This window comes from Choristoneura fumiferana, chromosome Z, assembly GCF_025370935.1.
Source record: "Choristoneura fumiferana chromosome Z, NRCan_CFum_1, whole genome shotgun sequence".
Lineage (NCBI taxonomy): Eukaryota > Metazoa > Arthropoda > Insecta > Lepidoptera > Tortricidae > Choristoneura > Choristoneura fumiferana.
In genome coordinates, this window is record NC_133472.1 from 29,011,710 (window position 1) to 29,028,853 (window position 17,144).

Here is a 17,144-nt window from a genome sequence, read left to right on the forward strand (position 1 = left end):
TTTGTTCAAAGTCAAAGGTTATTTGAAATAATTATTATACACCAGGTTTTAATTTCAGTTTACTTTATGGAAAACTTTTTCAGGTCAAGTAAAATAATTTTCTTTATGACGCTAGTATACAAGGTGGCCCATTTATATCGGTCAGTATGGGAAAGTCTGAAACTATACGACATACGAAAATTTCTTCTTAGAAACCATGACATCGATTTTAATAACTAGAAAAACTGCATTCACGCATTAAAAAAAAACCTTTACTAAGCTCGGGAATCGAACCCGGTTGTTTTAAAAAAAAAAACTTACACTATTTCTATTTAGATATCGATTGTGTACGTCTTAAGAAGTAAATGTGTCCATGAAACATTATGTCTAAAATTAATAAAATGCATTGTTTTCACATAATTTAATTTATTTTAGTAAGTGTTCGAAGTTTTTTTTTTTTCAAATCAACTGGGTTCGATTCCCGAGCTGAGTACAGGTTTTTTTTAAATGCATGAATGCAGTTTTTCTTGTTATTAAAATCGATGTCATGGTTCCTAAGAATAAATTTTCGTATGTCGTAGTTTCAGACTTTCCCATACTGACCGATATAAATGGGCCACCCTGTATAGCTCGTAAGTACCTACCATTTAAAATATAAGCACCCATTATGAAATACATAGCTTCCTTAATTTGTGACTTGATGTTTTTCAATTTCAGTTTCATTGAGAAAAACCGGCCAAGAGCGTGTCGTACATGCCCAAAATAGGGTTCCGTAGCCATTACGAAAAAATTAAGTAATATTTTTCTAAGGATTTCGTATTTTTTACGGAATCTTCCAAGTTTAGGTATTATTTTACTCTTAAACTACTAATAATTCTCAAGCAAACTTAGCCGTTATAGTTTTCCTTGAAAGTTTGATACACTTACTACCATTCTGAATTTTATCAAATTTTTCCACCCACTGGTTTAGATTTTAGAGGGGGGGGACGCACGATTTTCATGAAAATTTGCACTTTAAAGTTGAATATTTCACAAACAAATCACTGAATCGAAAAATCGTCTTAGCAAACCCCTAATGGTTAAATACCTATCCAACAATACCCCACACTATAGGGTTGGATGAGAAAAAAAAATCACCCCCACTTTACGTCTGTGGGAGGTACCATTAAAAAAAAATATTTTTTATTTTTTATTGTACCATTTTGTCGGCATAGTTTACATATATATCCTTGCAAAATTACAGCTTTCTAGCATTTATAGTCCCTGAGCAAAGCCGCGGACGGACGGACAGACAGACAGACAGACATGGCGAAACTATAAGGGTTCCGTTTTTGCCATTTTGGCTCCGGAACCCTAAAAAGATGGTTAAAGATATCAAGTTTTTATTATTTTTTATTTCTTTTTCTCTATGTGTCGTCAAGTATCTGATTAGGTATAACAAAAACTGCAAAGGCCAACGACGTTCATAGTAGGAATCTGCAAAGAGTAATGAGATTATGTTTATGATGGATGCCCATCATAACCGGTAGACCGTGATTGTATGTGTGAAACTCAAGTCAGTAACGTAACGACTTTGTGTGCGTGGCGGCGTCATTGAGTAAATGCATTACTACTCGTAGGTAGGTCTGTACAATTGACACCTCGTTCGTAAGCGTACTCTAATCTAACTCGACCTTAGTCGCCAGTCGAAAGTACGGTTTTTACTATCCAGAAAGTTTGGAATAATGTTCTAAGTCAAATTTCAAACAATGTCATGCTTGCACGCATGCACTGACTTTTGCTTAACTTTAAAGAACGTTTTTCATTGGTCATTACTTAAGTAGTGATGTAGGTAACCATCTAAAGTGGTGCCATGCTACTACATTTTGTGAAATAAAGGGGCTCTGATAACACTGGATATTTATAGATACCTACTTTGTACGGAACCCTCGATGCACGAGTTCGATACGCACTTGGCCGTTTTTTATCGAGTCGGTCAGATATTTTGCTATAATTTTTTTCTCATTTTTTACTGTAAAAGAATGATCTAAGTTACAATGGTTTATATCAACTGCTCTTCAGCTTTTACAAAGGATTGATTTTACGACGCAGAGACGTTATTTTTGGGTATTCTCCTAGTGCTTCACCATCCGTTCCACTTCACCATATGCATTGCTATGAGCATAAATTTGCATAGCAACTGTGTTAAAGTAACCCAATCTCTACCCGTGAAATATTTGCTATTAGTAGGTAAAGAAGTTCCGGTGGTTAGCTATGGTGTTCCTTATCATTATTTAGTTTCACTTTATCAAATGGGGATTTCCAAAAGCAAATGCAAGAGTTACTACTATATATTTTCTAATGATTGACGGGTGTCCCTACAATATTTTCCCTTGGTGATAATAGAACTTCATTGAAAGTTTTCCTATTCCAATGAAATAAAATGTTTTCATATCACGTTATAAATGACGGAGTTCTGCGGCAACAAACATGAAAAGAAAAAATAAACAGCTCCTCCTTTTGTGAAGTTGATTAACAATCACATGGGAGAATTAGTAAAGGCATTGGATGTCAAGTAACGCTAACGTTTTTGCACAAGAAAATGTGAAACGCTACGAGATTATACTGTTGGAAATGATAGGTTCACACAAGTTATTAGGAAGCCTTTATTTAGTTTCACTGTGTATCAGCGACTATCTGTGGTTATGTGTGATATTATATATTTGCTAACTTGAACTTCTAGCGGTCGGATTGAATTGAACTTTGGTACGAGAATATGGAGCTTGGATGATAGTGCAAATACAACTAACCAAAAAAAGCATGTTCAGCAGAACAAGCTTCTATCAAAAAATGAAAATTTATAACTTAAACTTATTTATTTCTATTGAAATATATAAATTAGTAGCTTGGTAATCTCATCTCTACAATAACGGTTTCTTCCGGTTTTACGTAGATATACTATGAGCAAAACGCGATTACTCATCCATACTTATCTATACTTAATATAATAAAGAGGAAAGCTAGGAAAGATTTGGATTTTTTTTTTGGATGTTTGTTTGTTACGAAAAACTACTAGACCGATTTTAAAAATCTAAGGCGGGTCGCTAGTATTATATAAATGCGAAAGAGCTGTGTGTATTTGTATGTTTGGATGTTTGTCCGTCTTTCATGTCGAAACGAAGCGACGGATTGACGTGATTTTTGGCATAGAGATAGTTTATGGGCCAGAGAGTGACATAGGCTACTTTTTATCCCGGAAAAATGCACAGTTCCCGAGGGAACAGCGCGCGATAACCGAATTCCAGGCAGGCGAAGCCGCGGGCAAAAGCTAGTATAATAATAAAAGCCTTTATTCATTAATTTTACACTAAATACTTTCATAGAAACTAAATTTCACTGGATACCGGTTACTAGAAGTTTAATTTGCTTACCAGCATAGGCCTCCCCTAAGACTTCACATGAGAGTGCGATCATGTTCCTTCCTTCTCCACGTAATGCCTGATATTGCCTGCCTATATATGCCGGCTACTGCCTCCCTTTCTTTCTTTTTAAGTATTTCCCAAATACTAAAACCTAAAAAGATGCCTAGAAAATAAGACTGGATTATGTGAATTCTTACAAGCACGTTCTTCAAAACATTTATGGTCCCTATCAGAACTGGTTTGGACGGTTCGACTTTGAACATTAACCTACTATGCTTGAAGTCGCCGAACTTTGAGTTAACTGTTGCGCAAAACGTCGTTTATATTGTAAAAGGAAATTGTAGCGAATCCATTACCTACATATGTACCTACTTGAACTTATTCTCACTTATTTGCGACATAGTGACTCGCGACTGGTACCGTGTCTGCGTCGCGGTCTTAGGCAGGTTTATTGGACTCTTACAGCTATTTGAATAAGTATCTATATAAACAGAACAGTATAAAATTAATTGATAGTCAGAATACTCAAAAGAACCTGTTAAATTTATTAAATATTCTTCTCGAATATCCTAGATTTGATATTAAAATGTTAATGCCAAGGGCCCATGCACATGGCCACACAGTGTACTTTATACGTGCATAAAAGGTACCCACGATGCGCATTTTACGGTAGGTGAAGAACTGAGTAACGAGACTTGTTTTTTTTTACAAGTAATGTTTTGATGGCATGTTTATTTTCCAGTACATTTAATCAATATCTGTACTAAAACCGGTCAAGTGCGAGTCGGGCTCGTGCACCGAGGGTTCCATATAAAATCGATATCTATCTACGAATATCAATGTTTGCAGAGCCCCTCCCCTAAGCAAAATTATGCAGTGTGGGTTTTTAGACGACCACTAAAATACCCAGACAGACTAAAAAAGATAGGATGTTGATACTGTTCTTTGGTTGTCCGCAACTACCTTCACACCATAATTTCAAGCTTCTAGAAGAACTGGATGTACCCTATAGGTTTTGATTCCCCGCCAATTTGTATGGAAACACCTTTTTAATAACTCTATCTTTTGATTGCGTTGATTTAGAATTTTTATTTTTCACTGCGCCTAAGGTTAGCAGACCTGCGCATTTGATATTAATTTCAGCTTGATACCTCCTCGCGTTCCCGAGAGAAACGGTCTGGACGGACGTAGTCAGACGGACTACAAAGTAACCCTATAAAGGTTCCATTTTTGCCAATTTACGGGACCCTCAAAAATATCTCAGTTTCGGTCACGTCAACATCGGCTTCATTCTTGTTTTAGTTACATTCACTATTTCATATAAGTTTTATTGCTACATTATTTGACTATGCAACTTAATTTTTGATTGTTACCGAACAGTTAAGATAAGCTAACATAACGCTGACTTAACGTAGATAACAATCTCAACATGCGCTTGAGCCCGCAGATCTTAATGCATTATTACGCGAAAAGAACATTTAACTAATTTAGTGACATTATCACATACGCGAATTACATACGCGAACGCATTTGGTCGCTGCGCCGACAACCTTTAAGGCAAACACACTTGCCACAAGGTTCCTTTGCTTGCTCTTAATCGACGCGATCGGCAGTGCACATGTGTCTCGTTAATATTTAATTACCTACTCAGTAACCAACATTATAGTAGGTAGCATACTTATGTAAGACCCTAATAAATTACTAAAGACTTTTTTTTAATAATGTGGCACTACTTTGGTGGAGCCTTTTACTGATTTATGTTTTAATATTGCATAGAACAACAAGGCCTTCAATTACAATTAAAACAACTCTTGTATAGGTATATCTAGTGAACATCCGCCTAAGAGTTTATAATATAGTCCAAGTCTTGTCTATTATCTAATGCAAATTAACTTACTATAGTTCAATTAGAGCTTAACCGTAGCGAATATTCGTCTTACAATACTTGGTGCTTTAGTAAGTACTGCATAACAAAGCATTGCGCGGGCCGAACGCTCGCAATCGAAGCTGCTATACAATACAGTGAGACCCTGAGCCACATTCGAATCGTTAACAAACGAATACCGAACCGATGCTGATGGATTTGCTGCTTCCCTATCCATAGACACGGGCTAGTAACTATTCTATGAAAGAAAATCTCTCCATTTAAAATTGTTTGAAAACACACACGCAACCGCATTTCTGTCGTGAAATCTTAATATCATCGCCTTTCTTTGCGGCACTTACTTTTTGTGTCCAATCTCTTCTTTATGCTCCATTAAATATGAAAAATTGACAAGTAAAATATAGAAACCCAGGAAATGCAGATTTGATTTTTTTGAAGATTGCTTTTGTAGAATTGCGATTTCCTTCACGTCACAGTTGAATCAACTCAGAGCAACTTGTAGCAGCCATGTTCCAAAATAATAGCGACTAAATACTTAATTACATTTAGCCCGATTAACACTGAATTCAAATGACACTGCAAATAACATAATATAGGTAGTTACATACATAACTATACACAATTTCCTATATGCGTTTATTTTACCACAAAATAAGCACTAATAAGTTCCAAGATAGTTCATAAGAAAACCTTTGTAAGTACGAGTCAATTTGAAAAAGCAACAAACAAGGGCAGTTTGTTCACAGGTGTGAATTTACGGCGAGTTTGCATAATATAACGAGCTCGAACAAGCGGCCTTCTTCAACTTGTTGGACGACCATTAATGTAATAATTGCTAATTTATAATGTTTCAGTTATTTTGTATTATTAATCACATTAGCTTGACGGGGATATCATAAATATTTTCTGTCAAATATAGTCCCACAATTTAAGTGCCACATATGACTGCCATTTGCTTGTGTTATGGTTGTCTGTCTGCCGAGTCCAGCGCTGATTTCGTGGACGAGGTTTGTTTCGAGAATAAAGCAGTACCTATATCTACCACGAATATAAAATTTTGTCACCGCGCTACCACTTTTCAGGCCTAGTTCCGTTAAAACAAACCTTTATCGATGATCATATAAAACGAAGAGTACTCGTATGATACCACGCTTCACTTAATGCGTACCTACCTACCTACCTACCTACGTTTTACCCCTTATAGACGTCGTTTTTACACACGGCTTTTTGTACTTATAGTCAAATAGCGTAATACAAATATTTCACTATTGTAAATACTTAACTGGCCGTGAATGAATATTTTCTATATTGTTATTTTTTTTAAGTAGCCTGTATAGTGTCCCACTGCTGGGCAAAAGCCTCCCCTCTTGACCTCCACAACTCTCGTTCTGACGCAATGTCAGGCCAGTCCTTTGCGTTCGTGTCCAGAGCCAGTATTGTTAATAGGTCACTAAAATTACGAGTACCTACGTACAGTTAACATCTTTAATATTGAAAATTTCAATTGGTTTGCTCATTATTTGCCAAATAGTATTTGGCACTCTAGCTTACCTTCACGTGATGATAGGTTAGGTACCTTAACAAACAGTTTTCACATTTAAAAAGTTTCATATCGCACTCGGTTATGTAAATAAAACGATGATTTCCCTCGACAACATAATTGCCGTAATTTGCATGTTAAAGACTGTCGTTAAATTATAATTCTCTGGCTTTAGGAACATTTTATGCGATTTTTAGCGATCAATTCAATAACAGGTAGGTATAGTATATCCAACGTCGATTATATTCTACATGAATGTAGATGTTTCATTTGCATACAGAATGTTTAGTTATCTACTTATTCCACTTTTAATTCTGTTACTTTACTTCTACAGACTGGATTGCTGAAATAAGATCGAATAGTACTGATCTTTTTTTATACAAATTACCGTAAATTGAAACTTTCTACGCACTCTGTCTTAACTTATCATAAGACAGTATACTATAATTTTAACACTTTTTTTCTTTTGTTTCAGGGAACAGTATATTTTCAACGTATTCGAAGTTATCGTTAGCACATTAGAAACTAAATTGCAAAGAATTGAAAATCTTGACAAAGCCGTAGAGCATCTTATGAGAAGAGTTGAAGCTCTGGATTCTAGAGTAAACGACAATATTCATAAAACTGATGCTATCATTTCAAAACTGGGAAATCTGGACCTTAAGCTATTTAGCCATTTAACTGAAGACGAAGAAAAAACCTTTGCTGAAACTACCACAAAAAGACAAGCTTTGCATCAAATCAGTGACGCAAAATTATTAGATCAAAAACTGGAATCATTAGATCAAAAAGTAACAGACATTGATTCAAAATTGGTAGGCCTCAAGAATCAGATAGATAATAACTTTTTACCAGTAGATGATATCAATGCTGAGGCGAGTGAAAAGAAACCTATTAGTCTTAATGTCATAGAAATTGCCAAAGGATTAAACACTGAAGTCATAACGGAAATTACAAAAGAGGTGGACCAGTTGAGAACATCAATGTCAACAGTCGATCGTAAACTACAGTTCCACATTAATCTCGTTTCTGAGAATCTGGGTAAAGTGTTGTACATGATGGCCGACGTTCATGCCGCAATAGTAGAACCAGAAGCAGCGTCTATCAATGTCAATGGTCTTTTTAAAAATCGTACTGCTACTAGTACTCAGTCTCCGGTGACAAAAGGTAGTAAAATAGACACTTTGGTGAATAAAATAATTCCCATGATGAGCGTTTCTGAAAAAATGGATGAAGTCTGGGACGTCGTAGTCGGAACGAAAAGCTCAGTAGATGATTTGGTTCCTAAATCGGATGAACTTTTGACTCAAACCCAACGTCAGGAGCGGGCAATTGGGCAAATACACAGTGACTTACGATTAAAAACAAATCTTATAATTGAAAATCTGGATATGGTCGAGAAAAGATTGAAGAAGCAAGAAGATGATGTAGCCACGTTAGCACAGCGACCAGTACCAGCAGAACTCTTGCTGGACCCGACTATCGACAGGCTCGTGGAGTACGCGCCCAACCGGTACCGCGTAGACGAGCCCTCCACCGACCCCAGCACCAGCACCGCCGCGGCTACCACCGTGCCGTCCTCCACTGTCAACATCAGGTGACACATTATGTCTTATTTGTCTTATTGTACCTATTTGCCCTAGCGACTACATGAAAAATGCTAGCGAATTTGCAGAGCGATTTGTGCGATTGTTTATTACCATTGACCTTATCTGTGTAATTTAATGCATTGGTGATTCGAAGTGCGAGGCTTTGGGCGTGCGTCTACTGTGACTAATGATTGTATCGCACGCAGCCCGAGCACGGCAAGCAACTCGAGCGCGGGTCCGCCGGTGACGCCAGCCAACGCAGGCGCCGGCGCCGCCGCGCGCGCCGCTAGCCGCAAGGGCGGCATCATCTTCCCGAGCGTCAAGAACAAGCCCATCATCGGCAATAACACCTTCGCCTCAGAGATCGTCGCCAACTATAAAGACGTGAAAGTGAGTCGTCGTTACATAAACTGTTATTTATTACTACTCATGGGTAGTAGTTAGGTACATACATACCTACTTATATCTATCTACCGCTGAATCAATCATAAACGTGCCACCATTAAATGTGATAGCCATGCGAATGATATAACAAGGTATCGTATTTTGTTACTCATAATGTCACACGACGAATATTAATTTGTCATAATGTTTCGAATGTTTCGATACAGACAAGCTTTTCCTTTACGGTACCTACTGTGATATATTATTCTTTATAGAATCTTACGAGTGTAAGATAATTTATATATAATAACATTAAATTTCTATTACTTACTACTTCCGGCATTATAATTATTTAAAACAATTTAATAAAGCGTTATAATGGGTGTTGTAAACTTTGCAATCGGTTATTGGAAAAGTGTGTGTATTGGATTCCATTATGGCGATACTGACGGATTCTCATATCTTTAAAATCGTGTTGCGTTCTTATCTTTCATCATATCCTCAAGCAATCATCGTGCTGTCTTAAGGAAATTTAAATCAACTACTAGTTTTCGGTTAGTAGCAACAACGTGCTAAATGTGTATTACTAAGTGCACCTAGTTCTATACACTACCATTTACGTCTCCGGGTGTAGCAATAAGGTGTTCTTAGGTATTCACTGTGCAATGGGATATATACTTTTGAACTGGCATAGGTTCAAGTTAAATACTATTTACTTACTCGTATCTTGCACTCCGGACTACATTGCAATCTCAACGCTAACTAAAGACTCCGAGTAAACGTGTGATTGTGACAGTATCTACCTGAATCAGAATTAGTTACTGCAGCTTAGATTATCATTAATTACTGTGTAAAAACTATAAACTGCGAATCAACTTAACCTACTAGGTACTTAATTATACTTCTTGCTCCATAACCGCTACAAATTGTCTTAACTACAGACTGTATGTTATAGATAATATAATATGCAATAGAAGGGGTTATTAAATATGTCTTACCATTTAAAGCTTTAAATCGTTGAGAAGAACTTAAGTACTGCAACGGAGTAGTAAACTGCTACAAACTAACAAAATCGTAGGTAGATATGTGCGATCGGTTCCCTAACTTATCAATGTATCCACTTTTTCATACTAGTTGCATAGAAAAGTAGATACTTATGTTAGGGAACCGACTGTACATATCACATTATCTTAAAATGGCATAGGCAACCAAGCATTTTACTAGATTACCAGTGAATAGAAGTCGGTTTAATGTGGTACATGAGTTCCGCTGTAAGAAAGTTGCGACGGGCTTATTACGTAAATCTGGTTCATGTACATAAACAGTGCTTTCCGTGGCTTTGTCAGTGCTCGCGTAAAAACCGGCTGTTCCCACCAATCGACAGTTACCAATGATTACAGCGGGTTTATTGTTCTTAGCATACGAGAACTGCTGTTATGTTTCGCGTGATGCAACTCTTAAAACAGGTTTATATCCCCGTATGTGTAGGTACTGAATAAAGAAATTTTTTAACTAAAAAGTAAAACCGTCTCCAAAAAAATAACAAAATATGGAACCGACTATAAAACCCTAGAAAATATTTTTCTAGCACTAGGTACCTACTAGCTGAAAGTCGGTGTCTCAGCACGAGTCAGCAGGAATGGAACAATAGTCGTCTACCTCACCTATCCATCCTGCTGGGTCGTGCTGAGACACCGCGGCGACTTCGAGCTAGTAGGTACCTAGTGCTCGAAAAATATTTTCTAGGTTTTATAGTCGGTTCCATTTTTTGTTATTTTTTTGAAGTCGGTTTTACCTTTTTGTTAAAAAAATTCTTTATTTCTCATTTTTTAGTGATCATAGCAGAAGTACATCTCACAACGATTACATTAAGCCCAAACATGGCTTAGTTACGTTGTTTTATAGCAGAGTTCCGTTGCCTACCTTCCGGCTTCAGCATCAGATCAGTTCGAAAGAATCATTAACTTAAAGCTCCTTCTTAGTCGCTTATCTAGGTATATTAATAATGATCGTTTATAGACGAGCGAGCATTACTTAGCTTTGACGAGTTCCATTGGTCATTTACGGTCTTCTTAATCAGGTCCAGTTTACCAAATGATACTTACTAAATGTAAATGCTTATATTAATGCTAAAAATGCCAAAATCGCCATAGGTGTGCCTATAAAATTTGAGGTTTGCCCTCGTTTTTCCTAGGATCCCATCATCATATCTTGACTTGGTGACAATGGGACCACCTCAGAAGAGTAACCTTTCGAATAAAAAAAGAATTTTAAAAATCAGTCCATAATTGACTGAGTAATCGGCGAACATACATAAAAAAATACAAACATTGGAACATATAACCTCCTCCTTTTTTGAAGTCGGTTAATAAACGAATTAATCCCAATTTCAAATGTCGCAGCTGCAGTGACCTAGAGAGCTTTATCAAACTCGATCTTGTGATTAGATAAGTTACAATATTGGCCTTTTACGCCATTGCATTCTTATCAATTATGTACAAAAAAAAATACTTCAGCGGGATATTTGTTAAGGTTCTATACTATCTCTACAATGTAGGTATATGTACGTACAATCAACCTATACATATGGACGGCATAAGCCTTTACCTACCTATAAAGGTACAGTAACGAAGATAAATCACTATATTTTATTTTACCATAAGATAATACGCCCGTTTTTAGAAAAGTATGACGATGACGAATAATCACATGACTGATGAATAATCTAATCAGTACCTATTGTTATGCTACCACTCTTATTTTAAATTGCAATATAAAAACATCAAGTTTACCTCATATATGTTATGTACCTTCGATGGTAGGGAGAAAAATAGTAATCAGAAAATGCGAATAATGATACTCTAATTGTAATACTTAATAAGTATTTATATTTACTTAAGTAGCTGATATCTCACTTAATACCTATGTTTATACTTTTTAAACTCATTATTATTTCGGTACCTAGGATTGAAGACAAGTTCGGCATTGAGTACTGTAAATACCACTAACAAAGACGTCTCTATAATCAGGAAATTGAAGAATCGTGACGGCTCTACACTGTGCTGTGCAATGATGGAAATAAGCCACGACTTTCCTTTTTCTGTGCATTGATAGGTACGAAGTTATTCAATGAAAAGAAGTGGTTGTCTACAACACTTAAGTACCTATATAATTAATAACATTTTATTACGTTACGTACCTAGCTTATGTTGGTAACTATGTATTATCTAAAAAGTAAAATGAGAAACGTATACCTACACTTAATGTAATGCGCCTGGATTATATCGGGATAAAGCGTTAAAACAATAGTAATATCACACTCTGGTTCAAAATACTTTCTATGTGGGTTTTGCGCCTCAAGATGTAAGTAGTGTTGAGGAGAGCTCTCGATCTTCGCAAACACCATTGCGCAATCTGCAACTAAAGCCGAAAGAATAATTATCTGCTCTTGGACGCAGACACAGATGCCACTGACACAGTGGACAGCAAATAGACTGTTTAGCAACAACTCACTATTGAGATATTAATGGGCTGTCGCTAGAACACTGCTCTAATCACCATCAGTCCTTATGTTTTGAAAAGAAAAAAGTGGTAAATAGATTTTTAAGTTAACCTTTTACCACAAAGTTGCAGGTTTCCATTCAAAGTTTTGCCAAATACCTAGTTTGCGTTAACAAGTCGGTTCTCTATCAAGTATCTAACTCATTTTTAACTGATAGTTACCTACTTTATCTACCTTTGAACGTTAACTAAAGATGCCGCTAAGTGTTAGCAAAATGATCATTGTCATTTCTATTTCTATAAACAGTTCCGAAAATTCAATCTGAGTCACTCAAATGGTTTTCGCACAATACCTAGATCATATCCAAAATCCACTCATTTCCAATACTCTAAATCTTAAGAAAACGGCAACATACCTCAGAAGAAAGCCGTCCTGACATGCTCGTAAATAGTTCTGTAATTGATATGTCGTTATCACATAAATTTAGATAGGTAGTTGCACTGCACTTACTTGGCTTAGATATTTACGATCCAATTTTGTCACCCGACTGCATATAATACCTATTATTTATACAAATTAATGAAATACAAAAATGAAAATGTAACTCACATAAATATGTAAGTGTAGAGCAATTAAACCTAATAGATTAAGTACTCTACTAGGTTCAATTGTTTTTTTTCTAGGCTCCATTACTGAAGTACCTACCTAGTTACTTAATATAATTACTTAAGTTTTGAATTTTAATTGTTTTATTGCTTTTTTATTATTTTATTCAATTTTAACATATTGTGACATTCAATTGTTTTCCAATTATTTTTTTTTGTGTATTCTTGACAATTCCAGTATAAATTCTCGTAACTTTGACAAGTACAAACTATGATGTAATTTTATACTGAATGAATAAATAATCTAATCTAATCTAATCTAAGAAAATAATTATTTCAACCTGAAGCATGTAGAAACAATACCAACTGTTAATTACTTGTATATATTTGTACTCATTGGTCTAAGCCTAAGCGAATCGAATTCTCATACTCATAAAGTTAGCGAGCGAGCGTAGAGCTATGCAATGCAAATGCGTCTGTGGTAGCTTCCCGGCTAGTTTTGTATATTAGAGTACCTAACACATAATTTTGTGCACGTTTTTGCTGTGGTAATTAAAAAGTTGACGAATTACAGATTTTTTGTGAGCGAGGCTAGGTGCCTGATTCACTTTTATACCATGATTAAAAGAAAACATAAGAAAGACTTGAATTTCGTACTATGTATATGACAGTTTATACAAACTAAAGAAGAGCCGGCTCTAGGCAAGAGTTAGTGGGGTAGCCGCACAGTGGTAAGGGGCGCCAAAATCAGTTGGAAAGGGGCAAAAAGCAAATTTTGACAAATTGACGGTGGTTTTCGAAAGGCGCGCTAGGGCGTGCTGCTAGAGAGCGAGGACATTGACCTGTGTCTGGGCTTGGACCACTGCAAAGTTAAAATGGTTGTTTTCATACAAACTTCCACAGTAATTCTCATAGTGTCTGTTAAACCTCTTTTAATAAAAATACATGTGCTGAAAATGCTACCAGCGAATTTCACATAACTAGTTATGCAATGTTTACGTGTCCGCTCAAGGTCTATAATGCGATTTCTTTCTTTTTACAGGGATATTCTTGCGTCGATCTTTTAAATGCTGGTATGCGGGAGTCGGGAGTGTACTACTTACAAATCAGAGGCACTACTTACTGGTTCTTAAAAGTATATTGTGAACAGAACGTAGCTGAAGGCGGATGGACTGTAAGTATTACTTGAAGCATTTCCTCACTCCTAATAATGTGTTAGAAATAATTTTACTTAAGAATTTGGCCGCTCAACACCAACGATATAAATCTCTATCATGAACGACGTGACACCTGCCTCCATTATTTAGTATCTTTATGAGTCTCTCAATAGATGTGCATTTTTGAATGTCGATGTTGCAGAGTTTATGACCACGATTAGCATCGTTAATTTCGTAACGCGAGTCGTCCCATTGATTGACAAGAACGATGTCCTCCAGATGCGTATTTGTTTACGCAACGTGAAAATGAATATGAATGCTTTTACATTAGTAAAGTTCAACACATTAGTCTTTGTGTGAAGACACCATGAGTGTGGGTACTTAAATATGTATGTATGTTATACGTTTAGGTTATACATCGTCGAGATGACTACGGTGCCCTTGCAGAGAACTTCAACCGCGACTGGGGTGACTACAAAAATGGTTTTGGCGATCCCAGCAAAGAGTTCTGGCTCGGCAACGAGAATATCTACATGCTCACCAACAACGACGATTACATGCTGCGCGTCGAGCTTGAAGACTTCGATGGAAACAAAAGGTAAGATCATAACCTCTTGTCTGTCTATGTACTTAACGCAAATGGATATATATGGACATATGCTATCCTATCACTATCAGTAGGTACCCATCCTCTCGCATATATTAAGTGAACCACATCGAACGCAAGGTCTTTACAAAATGATACAATTTTCTGGCGGTACAATATCCATTTACTTAAATTGTATGCTAAACTGTTAGCTCCTTTCTTTAATATACATATTTATGAGACAGGAAACTGTGATAGCGGTTGAAACGCTAGTAGAACTACCCAAAGTTCTTAATTGATATTTCACTTTTAAATTGTGTAACGAATTGCAATTTTCTAGAACTGCCGTGTACCTACTACGGACCCGGATTGTTGCGAAGCCGCTTGCAATTCTTCTTTAACCTTGGCTAAATTAAGTATTATTTTCTGGAACATACTCTTTTTTACTGCGAAAGTTTTGAATTGAACCTCTCCGTTAACATTACATACCAGAATAGCAGATTTTATAAATGACCATGTTAAAATCTAGATATTTACACCTACGCTTTTTAGAGTCCCATACCTACCTCAAAAAAAAAACACTAAACAAACCCTTCTAAAAATAAACCCTAATAAGATCACTTTGTTGTCCATCCTGTCTATCTGTCAGTCCATGCGCGCGATATACCTACTTAAGCCGAGTTTAGACTTGCAAGAAAAATCGTGCAAGTTGCATTACATTGCGGCGCTCGATTGACCACTACAAACTCATTGGCTTTAGGCCTCGCAATGTATAATGCAACATGCACGATATTTCTTACAAGTCTAAACTCGGCTTTACTTACTTAGCACGGGAGAGAGGTAAGCGTGACAACCACTGTTCACGCTTTACAAAAATACACGCGAGTGTCATGAATGGTAGGAGTAGGATGTAGGACTACTTAATATTATTTAACTCAAAGGAAACCAGTTAATGAAATGTCTAGTTGATACTAATTAGGCGTTGGTAATAGCGGGTGATTGAAACGCTTGTAAATCAACTTAAATTAATTATTATGAGGTTACTTCAACGCATTAAATTACTATGTACTTTGATCAAAAAATAATTATTGATTGCGAAAAGTTTGCTTTTCTGCACGTTTAAAATCCGAGAAAGGTAAAGGTATAGCCAATTCAGCTATTTTTCCGAATAGATATCTCCTTTAAGGTATTCTTACTTACTTACTTACTTAGGATTCTGTGGTTTACTTTCAGATACGCACAATATTCACACTTCAAAATCTATTCCGAAGGAGAATACTACAAGTTGGAGATCGATGGTTACGAAGGCAATGCTGGCGATTCTCTCAACGACCCGTGGTATGGCTCTAACAACAGCCCCTTTTCTACTTACAACAGGTATGACGTACTTCTATGATTTTTAACTAACTTAACTTAACTTTAAACTGTTTATTTCAATAAAAATTGCATAATTACTTGATTAACCTTAGCTTCTAATCTTAAAACAGTCCTATGTTCAATGGCCCTACCACTCCATTAATTTTCGAATTGAAGCATCCATCTCTATCGTCATCGCTAACTGGTTAAAATATTCGCTTCGTGTCTGCGATCTGCGATAAAAACTAGCGTGCTAGGCCCTCAAGTTCATAAGTTCAGTTATTCATAATGTTTTACAAGTGTTCCTAAACTTTATAAACAATGACTTATCCGAATGTGTTGCAGAGATAACGACAGATCGTCCCTGAACTGCGCGTCTATGTTAAAAGGCGGTTGGTGGTGGAAGTCTTGTGGAAGGGGCCTAAATGGGCTCTATTTGCACGATCCTCAGGACCTCACTGCCAGACAAGGTGCTGATTATTGTTTTCTAACTATAGTACCTACACATTCATCGAATACGTCTTTGCAGCAATACATCTGTAAGATTTTTTTAGTGTATTGTTCTAGCAACACAAAGGTATTGAAGAAGATAGAGGCAGGAATGTCGTCTGTTAGATCGGTTTTACAGCCAAACTGTTGGAGCAACAATCTTCGAATTTTCACAGTTTAAGTATCTTTTTGACCCAAAGACATACAAATTTTCAAAAAATATTTAAATGTTTTTAAAGAGTTGCTTCCATACAGCTAAAGGGGACACAAAAACATTTTTTTACCTACCCCATCGAGTAGAGTATCGTTGTTTAGAGCTCGTTGGAACTCGCACTTGGACGTAGGTATTTATTTGGATAACACGTCGAAATGAGGGCTATCGCGTATGTATTCGCCACTAGAGGCGCTAGTGTAGCGTGAGGTCTCCGAAATGTCAAATCTCATAGTTTTTGGGTGAGCTACGCGGGTTTATTTATAATTAGAATAATTTTGTGAATATTTTGCAATATCTGAAATTAATTATGGCAAATATGCGTTCCGGGGCAATGAATGTCTGTGTTTGGAGACAGTTTTGTCTTTCGGAAACCTTTGTCCTCCCTTTTTTCCGAACAAAACGGGGACTATGGAACACTGTGGCATGCACGATATTTTTATGGTACGGTTTAAGGTGT

The 17,144-nt window shown here is 36.5% G+C and overlaps 1 protein-coding gene across 1 annotated transcript in view; it reads left to right on the forward strand.

Moving 5' to 3' along the window:
* The window catches only part of LOC141433596 (uncharacterized), an 88,869-nt gene that overhangs the window by 68,047 nt on the left and 3,678 nt on the right, over positions 1-17,144 (forward strand). The window contains exons 2-7 of the mRNA XM_074095708.1: positions 7,281-8,402; positions 8,601-8,784; positions 13,928-14,059; positions 14,453-14,640; positions 15,862-16,005; positions 16,330-16,454. Coding sequence (XP_073951809.1) covers positions 7,281-8,402; positions 8,601-8,784; positions 13,928-14,059; positions 14,453-14,640; positions 15,862-16,005; positions 16,330-16,454 — 1,895 coding nt within the window. The remainder of the gene's footprint in view (positions 1-7,280; positions 8,403-8,600; positions 8,785-13,927; positions 14,060-14,452; positions 14,641-15,861; positions 16,006-16,329; positions 16,455-17,144) is intronic.